The sequence below is a fragment of the Acinonyx jubatus genome, chromosome D3 (genome assembly GCF_027475565.1).
Source record: "Acinonyx jubatus isolate Ajub_Pintada_27869175 chromosome D3, VMU_Ajub_asm_v1.0, whole genome shotgun sequence".
NCBI lineage: Eukaryota > Metazoa > Chordata > Mammalia > Carnivora > Felidae > Acinonyx > Acinonyx jubatus.
In genome coordinates this window covers 65,221,835-65,242,216 of record NC_069392.1, presented here as the reverse complement: position 1 = coordinate 65,242,216, position 20,382 = coordinate 65,221,835, and the positions used below count along the sequence as shown (strand labels likewise).

Below are 20,382 nucleotides of genomic sequence, written 5' to 3'. Positions count from 1 at the left end.
ACAGAAAGTTCAGTTTTCTAGCAGTTGATCAGAATTTATTGCTGATAGTTAAGATGCATAAAGATGCAGCTTCACAAACAGATGCACCCATTGTTTGTAGTCCACTCACTATAGTTTGTGTTTGAAAAACACCAGAATTCTGATACACTTGATTTTTCACAATTCCCATTTAAAAAAATCATGCATTTATAATTGTAAATGTTGCATTACTTACAAATGTTACAAATGCATATGACTAGGTAAACACATTACTAGGGCCCTTGCAGGGCCTTTCAAGGGGTCCCAGGAACTTAAGTTTCTTCAGCTTCATGGTAAAGCCTCCTCTGGGTTAAAGAATTAGTCACTCGCAGCCTAGCCTATGCCCAAAGCAGTGCTGAGTTTTATGGGAGCACCAGAGAAGGGACTGTGCTGATTCCTGCGTATAAGTGTGCATGGTCCTGTTAGGGAGCCAAGTAGAACACTGCACAAATAAGGAACATGGACCCAATCTCAAAACTGACATCCTGGCCTAGGAGAATTTAGGAAGTGCTTTATTCTGGGCTGAATTTTAAAGTACCACTGAGTGGGTGGCTTACAGACAACAGACAAGTATTTCTCACTGTTCTGGAGGCCAGAAGTCTGAGTTGGGTCCGGCTGTGGGCCTGCTTCCGGATTGCAGTCAACTAACTTCATTGTAGCATGTGCTGAAGAGAGAAAGCTCTGGTCTCTTCATCCCCTTATAAAGACCCTCATCCCATTTTTGAAGGCCCCACCCTCATGACCTAATTGCTTCCCAAAGGCCCCACCTCCCAATACCATCACACTGGGGGTTAGGTTTCAACACAGGAATTCTGGAAGGACACAAACATTTAGTCTGTAGCAGGAGGTCTGCAAAGTTTTCTCCTTGAGGTCCCCTGCCCTAGGGTCCCACTCTTCAGATTTAGCTATGACCCAGGACCACTTAGGATCCAAGGGCAGAGGGGGGCTAACCGAATAAAGTGACAAGCCAGCCAACTGCTTTATGATGAACAGAATGAATTTTGTGAAGTTCAAATCTCCATGCCTACTTCACTTAGCAAATGTGGTGGTTTTTTACCAAAATTATTTAGTAAGCCGTACTGAAACTTACTCAGTGTCCACTTGACCACTGGTTTGTTTGTATTTAATGGGTAAATGAAACAAATTATGGAAACCAAAGTCTACTATTATGATCAAGCTATCAACAACAACAACAAAAACCCCAAGGTTGACATATAAATTAGTGAATAAAAATAAGGTGCGTATACATTTTTTTTAAGTTTTTATGTGAATTCCAATTAGTTAATATACAGTGTAATGTTAGTTTCAGGTGGACAATATAGTAATTCAGCACCTTCCATACATCACAACAGGTGCACTCTTAATCCCCATCACCTGTTTAACCCATCTCCCCAGCCACCTCTCCTCTGGTGACCATCCGTTTGTTCTCTGAAGTTAAGAGTCTGTTTCTTGATTTGCCTGTCCGCACCCCCCCCTGCCCCGCCCCCGCCGCCACCTTTCCCTTTCTCTTTGCTCATTTGTTTTGTTCTGTTTTGTTTTCCACATATAAGTGAAATCACATGGTATTTGTCTTTCTCTGACTTATTTTTCTGACTTACATTATACCCTCCAGCTCCATCCACATCATTGTAAATGGCAAGATTTCATTCTTTTTTATGGCTGAGTAATATTCCAGTGTGTGTGTGTGTGTGTGTGTGTGTGTGTGTGTGTGTGTACACATACATACACATACCACATCTTGATCCATTCATCAGTCGATGCACACCGGGCTGCTTCCATATCTTCGCTATTGTACATGATGCTGCTATAAACGTTGGGGTGCAGTAAAGTGCATATATTTTTAAAAATTTTTTTTGACGTTTATTTATTTTTGAGACAGAGAGCATGAACGGGGGGAGGGTCAGAGAACGAGGGAGACACAGAATCCGAAACAGGCTCCAGGCTCTGAGCTGTCAGCACAGAGCCCAATGCGGGGCTCGAACTCACAGACTGCGAGATCATGACCCGAGCCGAAGTCAGTCGCCCAACCAACTGAGCCACCCAGCACCCCAAGTGCGTATATTTTTAAATAAACTAGGTTTAGACTGATAATTAGGTGGAAAACTACAACATATTACCAAGTTGGCTACAACGAAAGTGTTTTAAAGGTGCCTCACGAGGCAGTGTGGAGACCTGAGTCGTGGAATGGATGGCTCTTCAGAAACAGCATCAGCCTGTGCTTTCTGGGGAGGGGCAGTCGTGGAAAAGGAGAGAGGCAGCTATAACCCTCAGGGTCGGGCTGGGCAGCAGGGATGCTTCTTGGCTCACGAAGCCTGCTCACCTGAGAACTCCCACGAGGGATCGGCGACAACCCCTGTAATTTGAGCAAGCGAGTTATTAGGAAAAACATGGAGGAGGTCGGTCCATCTGAAATCAGCACTGGTAACTGAAGGCCCGGCTGCCGCCCAGCACGACGTGTCACCGAACAGCAGCTACAATGGGAGCATCCGAGGGTCTGAGAGCCTCATCCTGTCACCCTCACCCTGCAGGTTCTGATGACACTAATAGGTGACATTCACTGTAGCTTCAAAGCCCGTTTACATATATTCTCTTACTTAACCACCCAGCACCAGAGAACGATGTACCACACGTTATGGAAAGAAAGATGCCTTACAATTTATGATGGTCATTCTCTACCTTAGCTACATACTTGAAACAAACTGGAGGGGAGTTAAAAATCTGTGATGGCCACGCCGCACCCCAGGCCAGTCGGAACTCAGGGGCTAGGAGCCAGGCAGAGTGGTAGCCGCATGGAGACCTGTTCTCTGCTCTAACAGTAACTGGGCCTTGGCCTGTGTGAGGGGTGGAAAGGGCCTCTGGCCTCTGGACAAGCTCTGCCTCACTGCCCAGGAACGGCTGGCCCCGCAGAGGGAGGCACATGGAGCCTGAGGCCGGAGGGCCCGAGGCAAGCAGCTTTGAAGGGCTTTCTGGTGAACGGAGACTTACTTAATGAAGCAGGAACTCAGCCTGCTGTCCAGCTGCCCCAAATTATCTGAATTTAGAAAAGAACACACGATTACGACAAGTGCTGTGTTTTATTTTAGGTCCGGCAAACCCAAAATCACGGGTAGGGGGAGAAAAAGTAGAGGCCCCATTCAGAGTGTACCTCCTCCAAGAATTCGAGAGATTTCTCATTTGTCTCCCTGTCAAGGATCATTTCACGATTCAGAGTAGCTGTCTCTCTTTTATAAGCTGTCTCCACTGTTTACCAAATGGCTGTGCATGTTTTGGTCTATTCCTGGACTTTCGATTCTGTTCTTTTAGTAATCTATTCATTCAAGTATCACTACCATACTGTTTTTTTTTTTTCCAAGTGTTTATTCATTTTTGGGAGAGAGTGAGAGCGGGGGAGGGGCAGAGAGAGGGGGAGAGAGGATCTGAAGCGGGCTCTGCACGGACAGCGGAGAGCCCGAGGTGGGGCTCGAACTCCCAAACTGCGAGTTCATCACCTGAGCTGAAGTTGATACTCAACCAACTGAGCCACCCAGGTGCCCCCCTACCATACTGTTTTCATTATGGAGCGTTTGTAATGCATTGTAATATCTGGTCACACCCTCGTACTGTGCTGCTTTTTTTTTTTTGAACGGGAGAAAAAAGTTTAATCCAAGTCACAAGTTTATCTACTCTAGATTTCATCTTTCATGTCCATGGTTTCCCCCCTGGTCCCTCTTCTCTTTCCTTCATCTTTGGTGAAACTTTGTTTCAAATGACATCTCCTAAGTAGAGGAAGAGGTGGAATGGGGGTGGGGCCCTGGGAGCACGGCCGCAGAAACCTATGCTTTGAAGAAGGGTCTAAAAATCACTGATTTCTGTACTTAATGCTGCATGACAATCTGCTAGAAATGGCAAAGCAGTTCTGAACAACTGCCATTAGTATCATTTTTATATTGACAACTCATTACATTTTTTTTCTCTTCTCCCTTTGTAAACACTCCAATCTATTGACTATTAATCGTATTCTCTTAGCTGATGTCTCCGTCTCTCTTTCCTGCACGCCCACACACAGACACACACAGACACACATTTCAGGGCACAGACCCAGATCTTGCCCCATACTCCTCAGGAATAGTGCTAGGTATGGCATGATTTTAGGGCAACATGCCCGTAAGACCTTCTTCATCTCGTTATTAATGCTTCTCATTTCTTTTACGAGAGAAAAATGTTTTCATGGCATAAAAGAAACTGGCAAGCATTCTTGTGAATAAGCTTTGCTTTCAAGCACAGATGATTTTTTTTTTTCCTCTTTTGGACAGCTACCAAGCAAAAAGATGAGAAAACCATGGAGGCCGCCTAGGGTGGCAAGGTCATAGGAAAGGGAGGGTGGGTATACAGAAGACTCCCAGGACTTCACAATTTTGTTGTGATCTCGCGTCATTATTTTTCTACCCGCATGTGTACAGAGAGAACTGTGGAGCCAGAAAGGTAGGGTTCAGCCTGGAATTATGAGACTTTCATTTTTCCTTGTTGGTAAACTGGCCTGTTCAGCTATCATTCTACCGTATGCAAGGTGCTGTGGAGAATACAGAGATTTAAAACCTCACGGTCTTTATGATTTCTTGGAGAAATAGGCAACAACCTCACAGAAATACACGCGAAAGGCAAATGTGCTGAAAGATAACACAGGTGAAAATCTGTATGACCTTGGGTATGACGATGACTTTTTACCTACAACCTCGAAGGCGTAATCCACGAAAGAAATCGTTGACAAGCTGCACTTAATTCAAACGAAAAACTCCTGCTCTGCAAAAGACATTGTAAAGAAAAGGAGGAGACGAGACACAGACAGGGATGAAATATTTGCAAAAGACATCTCTGATAAAGGATCGTTACTCTAAATATACGAAGACCTCTTGAAACTCAACAAGAAGAAAACAACTCGATTTAAAAATGGGCAAGAGGCCTCATCAAAGGAGACATACGGATGGCAAGTAAACATACGAAAAGATGCTCCAGATCATATGTCATGATGGAACTACAAATTAAAACAACCTATTAGAATGGCCCAAATCCAAAACACTAACAACACCCAATGGTGGCGAGGATGTCGAACAAGAAGAAGTCTCATTCATTGCTGGCACAGCCGTGCTGGAACACAGCTTGGCAACTTCTCACAAAATGAAACATCCTCTTATACCAGATGATCCAGGAATCGTGCTTCTTGGTATTTACCCAGAGGAGCAGAAAACTTGTGTCCACACGAAAACCTGCACACAGATGTTTATAGCGGCTTGAGCTATAATTGCCGAAACTTGGAATCAATAAAGACGTGGAAGGATAAACTGTGCACATCCAGACAATGGAATGTTTACTCAGCACTGACAAGAGATGAGTTACCGTGCCGTGAAAAGACACGGAGGAAACGTAGATGCACGTTTCTACGTGAAAAAAAAGCCAATCTGAAAAGGCTACATCCTGTGTGGTTCCAACTCTATGACATTCTGCAAAAGGCAAAAGTATGGAGACAGTAGAAAGATCAGGGGTTGGTAAGGATAGGGGTGAGGGAGGAGACATAAATAGGTAGAGCACAGGAATGTTAGGGCAGTGAGACTACGCTGTATGATACTCTAAGGGTGGATACATGTCATTACACATTTGTCCCAAACCATCTACTGGACAACACCACGTGAACTGTTGTGGCATGAACTATGGACTGGATGATAATGATGTGCCTGTGCAGGGACAGGGACACACTTCCCTGCTCCGGGAGGGGGTGTTGATGGTGGAGGAGGCTGTACATGTCGGGAGGGGGTAGGCGGGGGGGTGCATGGGAACTCTCTGTACTTTCTGCTCAAGTGAGCTGTGAGCCTAAAACTGCCAACTGAAAAATACAGTTGTGTTTGTCGTTGTTGATTTTTAAAGGCAGTGTCCTCAAACACTGTGAACCGCATCGGCTTAACAAAACTGCATGGAAATGCCAACTATCAACAGTTGCCTCTAAACAAAGGAATTCCTGGTCAAGAAAACATGAGTCCCAGACCTAACTGTAATACCTGAAATTGTGAAACTGACAGAAGAAAACAGGGAGAACATCTTTAAGCTCTTGTTAGGCAGGGAATTTTTAGTCAACACCCTAAACACCCACTAGGAAAAAAGGTACATTGAACTTCATTAAAATAAAGTTCTGGTTTTTTGTTTTTTGTTTTTTTCGAAACACACCGTTGAAAGGATGAAAAGATGAGTTACAGACTGGGAGAAAATAGTTGCAAAAAACACACGTGTATCTGGAAGAACAAATACAATATATATGTATGTGTAAACATTTAATCAAGAATGAGAAAACAACCCAATTATCAAATGGGCAAAATATCTGAACAGAAATGTCACCAAAGAATAGACACAGGTGGCAACTAATGTATACATTACCACGGATGTAGAGGGCGAATAAATCAATGGGGGAGGACAGATGGCCCATGAAGAAGAATTCCAAGTAATTTATACTCTACCCTAAGAGATGTGGGGCATAACTCTCCACTAAGTATGGCTGCACTTACTGACTTCTTTCCAAAGGGTCTAGTATGGAGGGGGCGGGGGGGAGTAACTTTGCAGTGGAGAAGGCTGACCAACACTACCTCAGCCGGGTGACCAAGGTCAAAATCAACAGTGATTAGTTATGTTGATGATATGTGCTCTTGACACGCTATGATGAAAATGGCACTTTGCCTCCGTGGTCTTCTTGCCAAAAACCAGTGAGCTCAGTCCAATCACAAGAAAAACAGCAGATGAACCCCACTGAAGGGCATTCTACAAAACGCACGAGCAGTACTCCTCAAAACTGTCATCACAAACAAGGAAAGTCCGAGAAACTGTCACAGCCCAGAGGAGCCTAAGGACACTTGACAACTAAATGTAATATGGCATTCGGGATGGGATCCTAGAGCAGAAGAGGGATTTTAAGTAAAAGCTAAGGACATATTAAAAAATGCTAGACTCTAGTTAGTAACACCATATCAATATTGGTTCATTAATTGTGACCATAATTAGTGCACCACACTAATGTAATCTGTTCACCATAGGGGAAACTGAGTGTGGGCTATAGAGGAAGTCTCTGTCCTACCTTTGCAATGTTTCTTTAAATCTAAAGCTTTTCTGGGGCGCCTGGGTGGCAATTTTGGTTAAGCTTCTGGCTCAGGTCATGACCTCGTGGTTCGTGAGTTCGAGCCCCACGTCGGGCTCTGTGCTGACAGCTCAGAGCCTGGAGCCTGCTTTGGATTCTGTGTCTCCCTCTCTCTCTCTCTCTCTCTCTGCCCCTCCCCTGCTCACACTCTGTCTCTCTGTCTCTCAAAAATAATAAATGAACATTAATAAACATTTTAATCTAAAGCCGTTCTAAGAATAGTTTATTCTTAAAATGCTATTTATAATATCAGAAAAAATAATTAGGAAGAAATTTAACAAAAGACACGGGAGGCCTTTATGCTGAAGACTACAGAACATAGCTGCAGCTCAAGGTATGAATACATGGAGAGGTATTCTATGTTCATAGATTGGAAGACTTAATTTGGTCCGGATGTCATATTGTTAAGATGATATCCCAATTATCATCCCATTAGGCTTTTTGCAGAAACTGATAAGCTTATTCTTAAATGTACATGAAATTGCAGAAGGACCTAGAATAAGAAAAACAGTCTTAAAGATTGAAGTTGGAAAATGTATACTGCCAGATTTCAAGACATATAAAATTATAATAGGTAAGACAATATGGTATTGGCATATGGATCACTAAATAGATAAATGGAATAGAATATCAAATCTGGAAGTAAACCCATATAGTATAACTTGCTTTTTAACAGAAACGCTAAATGAATTTAACAGGCAAAAAGAATGTCTTCTCTGTAAATGGTGTTGGAATACTGAATGTCCTTATGGAGCAGAAGTGGACCTTGACCTCTGCCTCATGCCATGCCGGAAAATGAATTTGAAGTAGGCCATACATTTAAGTGCAAAAGGTGAACCTGTAAAGCTTCTATAGAAAACATTCTTAGAACACAAAAGTCTCTAATCATAACAAAAAAATGGATAGATTGGACGTCATTAAAATTAAAAATTTCTACTAATCAAAAACAACATTAAGAATTGAAAACACAGACCGAACTCCAGGAGGAAATATTTACAAGCCACTTATATCTGACAAAGAATGTGTACCCAGAATATATTTGGAAAACCTCCTACAAATCAACAATAAAAGACAACAGTATAATGAAAAGAACCAAAGACCTATGTAGGTTCTTCATAAAGGAAGATATAAAAAAAGGCTAATAAGCATATGAAAAAACTATCCATTTTTCTTCCCCTTCCTCCTACTCCTCCTACACCTTCTTTAGCCATTGGTACCAGATAAGTGGGGGGGGGGGGGTGGGAACAAGGGTAGAATCGTTCACTCAGTGTATTAGAGTTCTCCAGAGAAACAGAACCAATCGGGTGTGTGTGTGTGTGCATATAAAGAGAGAGAGTGTGTTTAAGGAATAGATTCTCGTGATGGTGGGGGTTGGTGAGTCCTAAGTTTGCAGGGCAGGCCGGCAGGCTGGAGATCCCGGGAAGAGATCTGGTTGCAGTTCTAGTCTAAAGGCAGTCCAGAAGCAGAATTTCCTCTTCCTCGGGGAAGGTGGATCTTTTTTCTCCTAGGGCCTTCAACTGATTGAATGAGGCCCACCCATATTATGAAGAGTAATCTGCTTTATTCAAAGCCTACTGATTTAAATGTTAATCTCATCTGAAAAACACCTTCACTGAAATATGTAGAATAGTGTTCAACCAAATACCGGGTACTGGCCCCAGCCAAGTTGACCCATAAAACTGACCATCACATTCAGCCAAGAGCAACGGAACATAACTTCCCTAGGTATGCCCATTGGTGATACAGCAAGGAAGCCGCTATCTCACCATCGCCATCTGACAGGCGTGGCAGCTTGCACACACAGAGGGAGAAGCCATGAACTCACCCTGCAGGTAGGCATGAAGGAGTGTGGGAAAGCTTTTCAGGGGTCGTGACAACTGAACTGAGTCTTGAAGGTTTGTTGCTGTATTCGGAGCTCCTGGAACAGTGCTTGGCACATAGCAGGTGCTCCATAAATATTTGTGAATGAGGTTGGAAGCTGTAGAAAGAGACGTAGAGTAGGACAGTGATAATCTTTGCCTGGCTAAAGAGTTGACTGCAGTGGAGAGTGCCTGGTGGGTTGTTGTTGTTGTTGTTGTTGTTGTTTTGAAGTCTATTTATCTATTTTAAGAGAGAGTTGGTGGTGGGGTGGGGGGCGGGGCGGGTAGAGAATCCCAAGCAGGCTCCGCACTGTAAGTGTAGAGCCCAATGCGGGGCTTGGATTCACAAACCGCGAGATCGTGACCTGAGCCGAAATCACGAGTTGGACGCTTAACCAGCTGAGGCACCCAGGCACCCCTGATGGGTTCTAAACAGTATGGCAGTGTGGAGAACAGACTCTAGAGGCTGGGGGGAAGTTGGAAGGGGACAGTCCAGGGTCTACTACATTAGACCAGGCACAACATATTATGAATAGGCAGTTGACTAAGGCATTGACAGGCCTAATTGGTGAGGGATGGAGAAGAGAGAGATTTAGGGGCCAGGACTGAATGCTGGAGAGGCTCCGGGCATGGACCCAGCTCAGGAAGGACCCTCACACATTCTTATTTTACAGATGAGGAGTCTGAGACCCAGAGAGGGGATGCAACTTGCCCATGGTCACACAGCATGCTGACGGAATGTATTAGGCCAGAACCCAGGTCCTATCTCTGGTCAGGTGCTCCTTCCATGCCAGATGGCCTGTGTCCTGCTCTCTCTTGCTCCCCTAGCCCACCTCGCCCACAGGAAAGTTTCCAATGTCATCCCGGCCTCTGCAGTGGGAGGTGAGTCCCCAGGCCTCCTCGCTCAGCACTGCCTCCGCCTGCAGAAAAGGCCATGGTGCCGCTGATGGGCTGGAGAGTCTGGGGGATGGTGATGGGGCAGTGGTCACCCGAGGCTTCTTCTGGGCACAGTCCTTACCCTGGAGCAGCTGCCTGTGATGCATGGCTGAGGCTGACCCTGAGAGGTTGTTATTTTAGGTAATTCACGTTGGAGGGAGGAAGTGACTGAAGAAAATGTGAAAATGAGTAGCTATTGCAAGATGTGTGTGATAAGTGAAACGGGGAACATAAAGACAGACGAAGAGGCACCTCTGTTATTTTTGCTCCTTTTTATAGCAACCTGTAAGGCAGACTTCTCACACTGAGTAGGAACCCTTAGCCCCTGAGCAGTTTCCTGGCCCCAGCCCTCATCAGCCCCGATGGGAGCGGTGGAGGACGGTGGATGCGGCTGGGGCCGCGAGAACCCGCGTGAGCCCCCGGAGCAGCACCCCAATTCCACGCCCTCCCGGCAGGGTGGGAACCAAGGTTTTGTGCAGGAGGGGTTGGTGGCCCCCCCCGCATCTATTGAAGGGTGGGGCTACCTCCGTCAGCCCCTAAACCCAGGGGCGTGTGCACTCAGCCTGCTCCTTATAAGCAGCCAGGAACTCGAAGGGGACGTTTCCAGAAGAATATGGACACGGTCCCCTCAACGTGGGGAAATACTGACATTCTCTCCCAGGTCATTTTGCCTCTTTGCAGAGGTGGGTGGTGCGCCTGGTGCCCTCGGGCCACTGTGAAGTCAGGACAGGGACTGGCACAAGTGTCAGGGGGGTCTGAGGGAGCCAAAGGATGCCGAGCTTTCTTCGGGGGGAATCGCTCTCTGTTCTGAGGCCCGTCAGCTGCTGGGGGGACCACTGCCCCTGCAGCATCCCGAGGCGGCCTGCTTGGGGCCTCTGACCTCCCCTGGGAGTCTCCTTTGGAGTGAAGCATGGATGCTGTGGTTAAAGACACAGTTTCTAGATGAAACGGGTAGTTGTTAGGGCCTCTCATCAGTTTATTCCTGTTGATTGTAGGATTCAGGGGAAAGAGAAGGTCTGCTCCGGCCAGGGCAACGGTCACCTCTGTTTGCAGCTAGAGCTGCTTCAGAGGAATGACAAGGATATCTAAACAGGGGAGAGGGAAGGAGGAAGGGAGCCAAGGGTGGGAGGAGTGTTTCAGGAAAGTGACTGAATTCTTGGAATAACTGCCATGAGGCATGCAAAAGAGAGGAAAAAAGGCCTTGTCCAGGAGTGTGGGGGGCTCAGCTGGGCTAGAAGCCACAGCCTACAGAGGTGTGTGTCAGCATGATTGTGTTATTTTCTCCAGCAGCAGGCCAGCCTGGAAACAGAAGTAGATGGTGAAATCATCACTGGCTGTGGATTGGCCAGGGAGGTACAGTGGTAGGACCATCCTCCCTCTTTTTCCCTCTTATTTGGGACAGGAGGTAAGCAGTGACTAGGTGAGCTTATGTGACTGGGTTCAAGCTGATGGGATGGGAGAGGAAGGTGTTGGTTGGGGAGGCTCTCCTTCTCCATTGTGCTGTCTGGAATGGAGACGCCGTGGCTGGAGCTCTAACGGCCATCTTGGACAAGGAGACAATGTGCTTAAAAAAAACAACAACAAAAAACAGCAAGAGAAGAGGAGCACAGGTCCCTGAGGCACTTAGACCTACCATCCCACCTGTGCGCTAACTACTTCTGGATTTCTTTTATGTGAGAGAGAAAATACACTAATGATTTTAAGAACTGTTATTTGGGGTTTTCTATGATATACCATTGAAACTAATCCTAATAGAAACAGACCAAGCATGAGGAAATTGTGGGTAATTATAAGAATGTCAGTAAAGGGATCACCCGTGGGGTCTTAACGGAGCAGGAAAGGACAAGAAGCCGGGGTGGCCAGTACACTGGAGAATGGGGACTCCAGCCCTTGGCACACTAGCACAGCAGAGTAGGCTACTGTGGGCAGAAGATCTTTAAGAATGAAAACCCAAGGGGCACCTGGGTGGCTAAGTCGGTTAAGTGTCCATCTTCAGCTCAGGTCATGATCTTGTGGTTTGTGACCTTGAGCCCCGCGTCGAGTTCCATGGCGACAGCTCCAAGCTTGGAGCCAGCTTCCGATTCTGTGTCTCCCTCTTTCTCTGCCCCTTCCCCACTCACACTCTGTCTCTGTCTCTCTCTCTCTCTCTCAAGTAAACATTAAAATTTTTAAAAAATTTCTTTAAAAAAAAAAATGAATGGACAACCAGGGGCTCCTGGGTGACTCAGTCGATTAAGCATCTGACTTTGGCTCGGGTCATGATCTCACGGTTCATGAGTTCAAGCCCCGCATCGGGCTCTGTGCTGACAGCTCAGAGCCTAGAGTCTGCTTTGGATTCTGTGTCTAACCTCTCTCTCTGCCCCTCCTCTGCTCGTTCTCTCTCTCTGTCTCTCTGTCTCTCTCTCTCAAAAATAAATAAACATCAAAAAAAATTTTTTTTAAATTGAAAACGGGAAGTTGTGGTTAGAAAGTAGAATTTCTGATTTTATGGTTTCAGAGCTGGTTGACAAGTTGCGGTCACAGTAAGCACTAACATTGCCTGAATGCTTCCTCTGCAGCTGACTGCCTTTTTAAGTAGGTGATAGTGGGCTCAATCTCAATCCCTAGCATAACTCTGGAAGGGAGCTTCTTTTATTAACCTATTTCATAAAGAAAGAAACTGAGGCTCACAGAGGCCAAGAAACTTCTCCAAGGGAGCAAAACGTAACTGGCTGGGTCAACATTAGAACGCAGGAAGCCTGACCCCAGAGCCCAAGCTCTCGGCCACGCCGCTCTTGTGCCTGGCCCGCGCTGGGGCCACCGTGCAAGTGCAGAGAGGTGGAGGCCCGTGAGGCTGGCTGCTGGTTGCATCCTCCGGCTGGCCACCCAAACCCTCAGCCTGGTGGCCGGCGGCGAGGCGGAGGGGAAGGCAGCCAGCCTCAGTGCCAAACACTGAGTTTACAGACCGGGCTGAGAAGAGGGTGGGACCTTGTGATGAGAGCCTTGAAAGGGTGTGAAGGGCTCAGTCAGGGCCCCCCAGGAGCAGAATGACCCTGCCTTGGGCCCTGTGGTTCCGTGGCACCGGAGAGAACATGAGAATCGAGGGAACCAGCACCCTGCTGAGTGACATCAACACAGAAGCTGAAGGGTGGGCTCTAGGACCCGATGGCCTGGGTCCGGATCCCATCTGCTCCTCTTACTAGCTCTGTCACCTTGGATGGCGCATCTGTGCCCTCCTGTGTACAGGCAGGCTTGAGAATAGCTCCTCCCCTTCATCCACTGTCACTCAAGGGAGATTAAATGACTTACCGGCAGGGAAATACCACGAGCAGTGCCCATAACATGGCGAGTGCCTGTGCTGTTGACTTTGCTGTTCCACAGCCTCTGCAGAGAGCAGGTGAGGAGCTGTGACAGGACGGGGCCAGATGAGGAGAGGCTTCTAGAGTGGACAAGGAGAAGCCACAGGGCTTAGCCAGCTGCCTCCAGGGGAGGCTCTCATCCTTGTCCTCTGTACGTCACTTTGGACACATCCCTAGGCCTCCTCTCCTAGGGTTACTTGCTTGTCAGTCTTACGTCTCTAATATAAGGAAAGACCTGGCCCCTTCTAAATAAATGCCTCAACACCTTAGGGAGGGGAGAGGAATGCTCCTCTGAGCCCCCCAACCATTTGTAGCCAGGTATCACCCAGTGCCTTCCCCAGGTCATTTTCCGAGTCGTGTTTGTTGGGTAATGGCATGAATTGCCCCAGCGTTGCCAGCACAGCCGGGATGGGGCCTGACTTTGGTTCACTGTCCTCGTCTTCCCGCCAGGTGCCCTGTTTGCCAGCTCCAGGCCCCGCCCCTGTCCTGGCTGCAGACGCTGCCTTGACCCTGACTGCCCCACACTCTGTCTGGTCCTGGAGGGTCCCACGCGCTCTTGGCACGGCCAGCCATTTGCTCCTCCGTGTCTGCAGTTATTATTAGGCACCCCTGGAACTCACTCCTGCTGAGGCAGTTTTTATTAGCAGGTGCCGTAAGGTTGGCATTTGTGTGTCTGTTTAGGAAACCTTCTGGCGAGGCTGAGATGACTATGAGGGTGACAGGGAATCTGTTGAAGAACCAGGCACCTCCGGGCCAGACAAGCCTCTGGGTGGCTGTGGGCCCGGAGGCACGTGCGATCTGCCTCCCTGGTCTCAGCTCCTCTGGGTCACGAGGGCTACGGCTCTAGGTTGTGCGCCGGCCCAGACTCAGAGCTCCGAGTCTAGCCTTCGCTGTGTCGCCGACCCACACTATGCAGCCCCGGGCAAGTCATTTGGCCTCAGTGTGCCTCTTGGCACTAATCTGTGAAATAGAAATAATGAGTGTTGCCTCACAGGGCCCAACAAAAAGAATAAAAATGAAAACGCAGTGACGGTCACATGGGCCACCATGCGCGCAGTGCCCGGCATACTGCAGTACTGTGGTCTGACCCACCGGCCAGTGCTTGGGTAGGTATTAGAGGGTTTCCGCCTCTTGCTTGGATTCACAAAACTGCTGATCAGAGGACCTACGATCGAGATCTTGGTAGATGTGGCTCCAAAAGTCATGCTATTGCCACTGTGCCAGAAGGCAAAATTGCCCCAACATATCACTACCACCACCACCTGCTCCCCGGGTTTCTGAGAGGCCGGGGGAGTGAGGCAAGCAGAAGAGAAGACAAGGATAGGACAGAGTTGAGAAGGAAAGAACCGGACAGGGCACATGAGACTGAGGGGAGCGCGAGGCGGGCTCTGGGGACCGGCAGTTTCCTCCTTTCCTTTTTCTTAGCGGTAGTGACACGGGTGTCTTCACTTTGTGATAATCCGTGGAGCTGTGTGCCACGATTTGCGTACTTTTCTGTACATATGTTAGACTTCTTAAAAAGGTCAAAAAGAAAATAGGAACCTTGTAGCATATAGTTATTGAGAACAAATGTATTTTTAAAGTTCATACACGATTACTTATGCAGCTCTAATCTGCATCTATTCAAATGACATTAAAAGTTATGTTGCAGAATCTGGAGATACTCTGGTAAAATTCTCGAGAGTCTGGACCAATGTATAGATCCCAGAACTGACATTCTGGGAATTGTTGCCCCCTCCTCGTGGCTGACTAGTTCCTGACATGGAACCCACCACTGGTCACGGGTCCCCCCTCCCTGGATCTTCAAAGACTTTTTTGAATGGAGCCACTCTCCCAGCCTCGCGTTGTTTACCTCTGAATATCTGTTATGTCACAGGAAAAAAAAATGTGTATATGAAGCTTTGTTACTTGAGGGATTTCTGTACCGGATTGTAACTCATACTCCTCCCCGCCCTGTCACGTGAAAGACACGATGACTTTCCTTTGTCTTCCTTGGACCTCGCGGTTCACCATGGAGCTGATGGGAGCCCAGGCTTAGGCGGGTCCAAAACTGGGAAGCCTCACCACCACTGGGTCACTCACCACCCTGAAAAATGCCATTAACTGCTTCAAAATTGGGCCCTATGTGAAAGCTGGATGGATAACCCAAATCGAGTGATTTTAGGGGATCAGGGAGTCTCCCAATGGCCTCTTTCACGTTCATGGTGTCTGAAATTCCATCTGTATTTGTTAATTCATAAAAGCATACATCTATGAGAATGCCTACTTAAATACAAAACCATATTATAGTGCCTCTCACATTAGCGTGAAGTAATTTGTCTTAGAAGTAGAAACTGAGTTAGAGACTGTAGAGATGAATGGGCCCTTGAGGGATCATTTAGCTCACTGGTTTTCAAACTATGCTTTGGCAAAGCCCCTGCGCTGCCATTCAGGCCGAGAAGGGCAGGAAGGAAGGATGGAGGGAAGGATGGCAGGCACGGAGCACCGTTTTTGCTTTGAAGCTAGGTTTCCACGCTGGAGAAAGTTTTAGAAAAACCACAACTGTCTTTTATTTTATAGGTTCAAAGTCCATGGTTACCAATAGGTTAATCTAGCCTAAATTCAGGTGGCCAGTTAGTGTTACAGCCAGATCTAGAATTCAGGTTTCTGACCCTTAAGGCTGTGCTGTCCCACCGTTTCACACTTCCTTATGTTAGTTTCAGATGTGTGTTAAGGAGATGGGACAGTGAGACTTGAGATGGGTAAGTTTCGGGAGGAGGAGAGTGGAGGGGGCGGATCCGGGTCTGGTGGATGCTGTTATGGGCAGCAGACATTTCTGGGCTCTTGGAGTAGTCAGTGCTGCCAGGGGAAGACGGAGGCCGCTGATGACACCTGACCACCTTCAGAGACATGTTGAGACTCAACATTTGTGAAATCTCTATCTCCGGCCATTGTAAATAATGCTGTTTATCTTAGAGTTATACAGCTTTATAGCTTACAACATGCTTTTACATTTTTATACTTAATCTCCACAAACTCCTACTTTGAGGGCTAGATACCATGTTTTCCAGTTTACACGTGAGGACGCTAGTGGGTTAGAGAAGGCAGATGTCTTTCCTGAGCTCCTAGGGCTGTGACCTGAAGCATGTCTCTTCTGACTCCCCATCCTGAGCTCCTTCCTGCTGTCCTGCAGCCCCCTCCCACCACCATGCTGGCAGCTGCTTTCTCCAGCATGTCACAGCCTTTGCAGCCAAACACCAAGTCATTCAGACATAAACATAATCTGTTTCCACACTTGTCATTTGGCTGACCTGTTGCCTGGCTTCTTTCTTTTACTAATAGCTTGGTGATTATAGTCAGAGATGCTAGCTAGCATCAGTGAACCTGTAAGGTGTGTGTGTGTGTGTGTGTGTGTGTGTGTGTGTGTGTATGTGTGTGTGTGTGTGTTTGGGGAGATGGACAGGACACAGGGCCACAGGTGATGCTCTTCATGGTTCTAAAACAACATTTTTGGGACATCAGAAGGGCACATCTTCTCACTGTCTTGTTTGTCGTCAACACTACTCAATCACAGCGACAGTGGTCCATCAAAAGGGCACATCTTCTCACTGTCTTGTTTGTCGTCAACACTACTCAATCACAGCGACAGTGGTCCATCAAAAGGAGGAAAGGAAACGTAAGTGGAAAAAAATGCTGCTCTTGATTGGTGCACGTGGGGGTTGACTCTCCAGCATCATTCCATCTCCATCTGTGTAAGCAGCCATGTGGTTTCCGGAATTGACCCTGGCTCCTGGGGAGGGTTCTCAGTAGACTAAACCAAGTAGGAGAATACCATCCCCTCATCAGTGATTGGCTCGGGGACCTAATGTAAGCCAATCAGCACATGGCATCCCTCTGGTGATTATTACTGGTCTAGGTTGGAGGGGTTTCTTCTCTCTCTCTTTCCTACTATCTTCCCAATTACTGACGGCAGCTATCATATGACCATGAGGACACTCTTACAAAGAAGCCTATTCTTTAGATGGCAGAGTAGAGGATAGGAAGAATCTGGGTTCTAAAAATATTGTTTACCCAATTGTAGATCCTTGCCCCACCTCCAGTTTTTCTGGTATGTGGGATAATAAATTTCTCTGTGGCCTTTGTTACTTTGGTCAAAAGATCTTAACTAACACAATGACCTCTAGGACACAAGAATTTGTTGTCTCCAGAAGTGAGATAGAGTCTCACCAAGCAACCCATCTATGTGTTCAGTAGTCCCTGGTGACCAGGGGCATGTATTTATGGAGCAGATGGTCAAAGTGAGAGGGCACTTTATGCATGGAAATGTCATCCTAGGATCTCCAGGCTGTACTTCAAGGGTAATTGAGTCTGTGCAAACGTGTTGATGGTGGATGACAGATTAACATGTTATAATTAACAGGCCTTTGTAGACATAATGCCTGAACATGGGGGGATGGCTTCCACAGTGACTCCTTAGTTCAGTGGGTAAGACTTTTTGCATGGGGCTCTGCAAATCACATAGTATGGACCCGGGGCAGCAAACTGTAGCCTGTGACCACCTCTGGTCACACTCATTTGTTTCTATATCGTTGATACGTTCACACTACAACAGCAGAGTCATGTGCAAAAGAAACTGTATGGCCCACAAAGCCTACAGAATTTACTGTCTGGTCCTTTCAGAAAAAGTTTCCTGACCCCTGGCATACACACTGTCTACTTGGCCTATGAGTGGTGGCAAACCCACAACACGGCTGGGCTCGGACTGTCACACTGGTGACCACACTTGTGAACGATGATCTGTTTCCAGGGCGTTCCGGCAGACTCCATCAACTCTGTTGTTTTTCCAGTGTAAGTACTGACATTGTTGGCTGACGAGAAATTTCCTTTAAAACAAATCCTATTTCCACTAACTCCTACTTATAATATCGGGTATGTATTTCTCTAGAAAACCACTCCCCGTTCGACTGCACTGAAAACATCTGAGGATGTGGTCAAGGTGATGGTCACCTGTGGGTTTCTTTACCTTGCTCTGAGTGCAGTTCTCATAGGACATCACCTTTATTACAGGCACAGATGATCCTTCGGGTTAAGCTTCTCTCCATCGGGAACACTAGGATATAAATGGAAGCTATCAGAGCCTTTCCCAAAGGCAGGGTTTTCAGAGGGAGGAGGAAGAGAGCATTTCTGCACCGGGAATCTGTGGAGCAGAGGGAACCCCAGAAAGTGGCAAAAAGAGTGGCCTAGAGACCAGCTCTGCGACTGCAGCGTGTGCAGTGGACGGGCGCTGACCACGCCTACCCGATTTCCATGACTACCAAACGAGTAGGATGAAAAAGCGCTGAGTACAGAGACAGCTTTCATAAGGCCGTAATCCTGTGCCTCTACCCTCTGCCGGCTCCCCTGCAAGGGGGCAGAGAATTCCTTCTCAAGTCGGTACCAGTACCGCAATGAGACAGAAATGGTGGGGCGGCCTGCCCAGGGCGGGTACGTGAGCCTGCGGCAGCGGGGAGGGGTCTGATGGCGGCTGGGGAAAAGAGAGGCTGTCACGTCCATGCCTTTTCAGGCGTTTCTCCCTCAAACTGCTCTCTACAGACCGGGAGGCTGGATTTAACTAACATGCAAATCGGATCATATTATTCCCGTTCTTAAAGTCTTGCAATAGTTCCACCGATAAAATCCCAACTCCCATGCTGTGGCTCCTGCCCACTCACCCGGCCTCACCTCTCCAGCCACACTCAGCGCACGGGCCGTGTCCCCCACTGCCAGGCTTTGTCCACATTGCTCCTCTTGCCCTACTCCTTGGCTCATCATCCTTCCGCCTCACAATTCACGGCAAGCACCACCTCTTTTGGACCCCTTCTTTGCCTTTCCTCCCGCTCCTCCACGCCCCACCCTGCCACCCCAGTTGGGTTAGAGGCATACTTCTACTAAGAGCTCTGTCTTCTTCACTGCCACATATATTCCTTCAAGAGCACAGACTGTGAATTACTGATTCTTAGTTCCCTGGCACGTCACGTGATACCACATTGTGGACACTCCCACCACATCCACTGAAAGCCTGGAGCTTTTAGAACCTCGGACAGACGTGAAATGACAGACACTTTGCTGTGGCCATGGCGTTGGGATTGGGAATCTCCTCTGGTGTTTTAGAAATGGATGATCAGGGGCTCCTGGATGACTCAGTTAAGCGTCCGACTTCAGCTCAGGTCATGATCTCTCGGTTTGTGAGTTCGAGCCCCGTGTCGGGCTCTGTGCTCACAGCTCAGAGCCTGGAGCCTGCTTTGAGTCTCTGTCTCCCTCTCTCTCTCTGCTCCCCTCCCCCCCATAAAATAAACATTAAAAAAAATTAGAAATGGATGATCATAGTGGGGCACTCACCCCTTTTCGCTTTTCAGGTGTCTAAGGAACACTAAACATTTCTAAGCAGCTGTATTCACAGGGCATCCTCTTGAAATTTTAGTATTCTACAGACCCCCAAGGTGTCGAGGAGCCTGCACTGGGCTGGAAGTGGAAAACATTGTCTCAGCTGAATTTGTCAGAGCTCCTCGAAGGGCGGAACCTGAGCCCAGTGTTTCTACCCCAGGGCTTGGCCTTTAAGGTGAGCAAAGAAGATACCGTGTCATCTAAACGCGTTCGGAGTGACCTCATTATAAATAGGATAGCTGCTTCCGGCTACCTGTGGGAGCGTGACATTCCCAAGAGGGGAATGGGTCTTTCTGCTCTGCGATCCAGGAGCCGTTGTGGATTAATAACAAGAAGCATGTCTCCACCTGTGGAGACAAACCGGGTAAATCGGGGCAGGTGCCGGAAAGGAATCCCTGGGAGGTGGTGCTAAGACCAGAGGAAGCGCCCTCTCAGGCTGGAGACGTGAAGGCCAAAACGTGACTTCATAGCCTTGTTCAGGATCACTTAATAAGTTATTTCGAAGGCCCCTCGTACTTTGTGAGGGAACTGAACAAGGGGGTTTAAATTCTAGTTCTATTCTGTAATAATAACCTACCGAGAGCAAGACGGAAGAAGCGGGATCCGGTGTCTGCATTTGGATCACGCGATGGCAAGCCCCGTCTCTCTAGAGTATGAGGTTATCACCGGGCATTTC

At 47.5% G+C, this 20,382-nt stretch overlaps 1 protein-coding gene and 1 long non-coding RNA gene across 2 annotated transcripts in view; one reads left to right on the top strand and one right to left on the bottom strand.

Moving 5' to 3' along the window:
* PIAS2 (protein inhibitor of activated STAT 2) overlaps window positions 1–18,026 on the top strand; it is a 144,821-nt gene extending 126,795 nt beyond the window's left edge. Inside the window, exon 15 of the mRNA XM_053205544.1 lies at window positions 17,964–18,026. Coding sequence (XP_053061519.1) covers window positions 17,964–18,011 — 48 coding nt within the window. The 3' untranslated portion in view covers window positions 18,012–18,026. The remainder of the gene's footprint in view (window positions 1–17,963) is intronic.
* Window positions 1,918–20,274, bottom strand: LOC113602255 (uncharacterized). Its single transcript, XR_003423637.2, has 3 exons — window positions 18,307–20,274; window positions 8,997–9,149; window positions 1,918–2,371 (listed from the first exon to the last, which is right to left on the bottom strand). It is a non-coding gene; the product is annotated as an uncharacterized LOC113602255 (long non-coding RNA).
* Window positions 20,275–20,382: the final 108 nt, after the last annotated feature.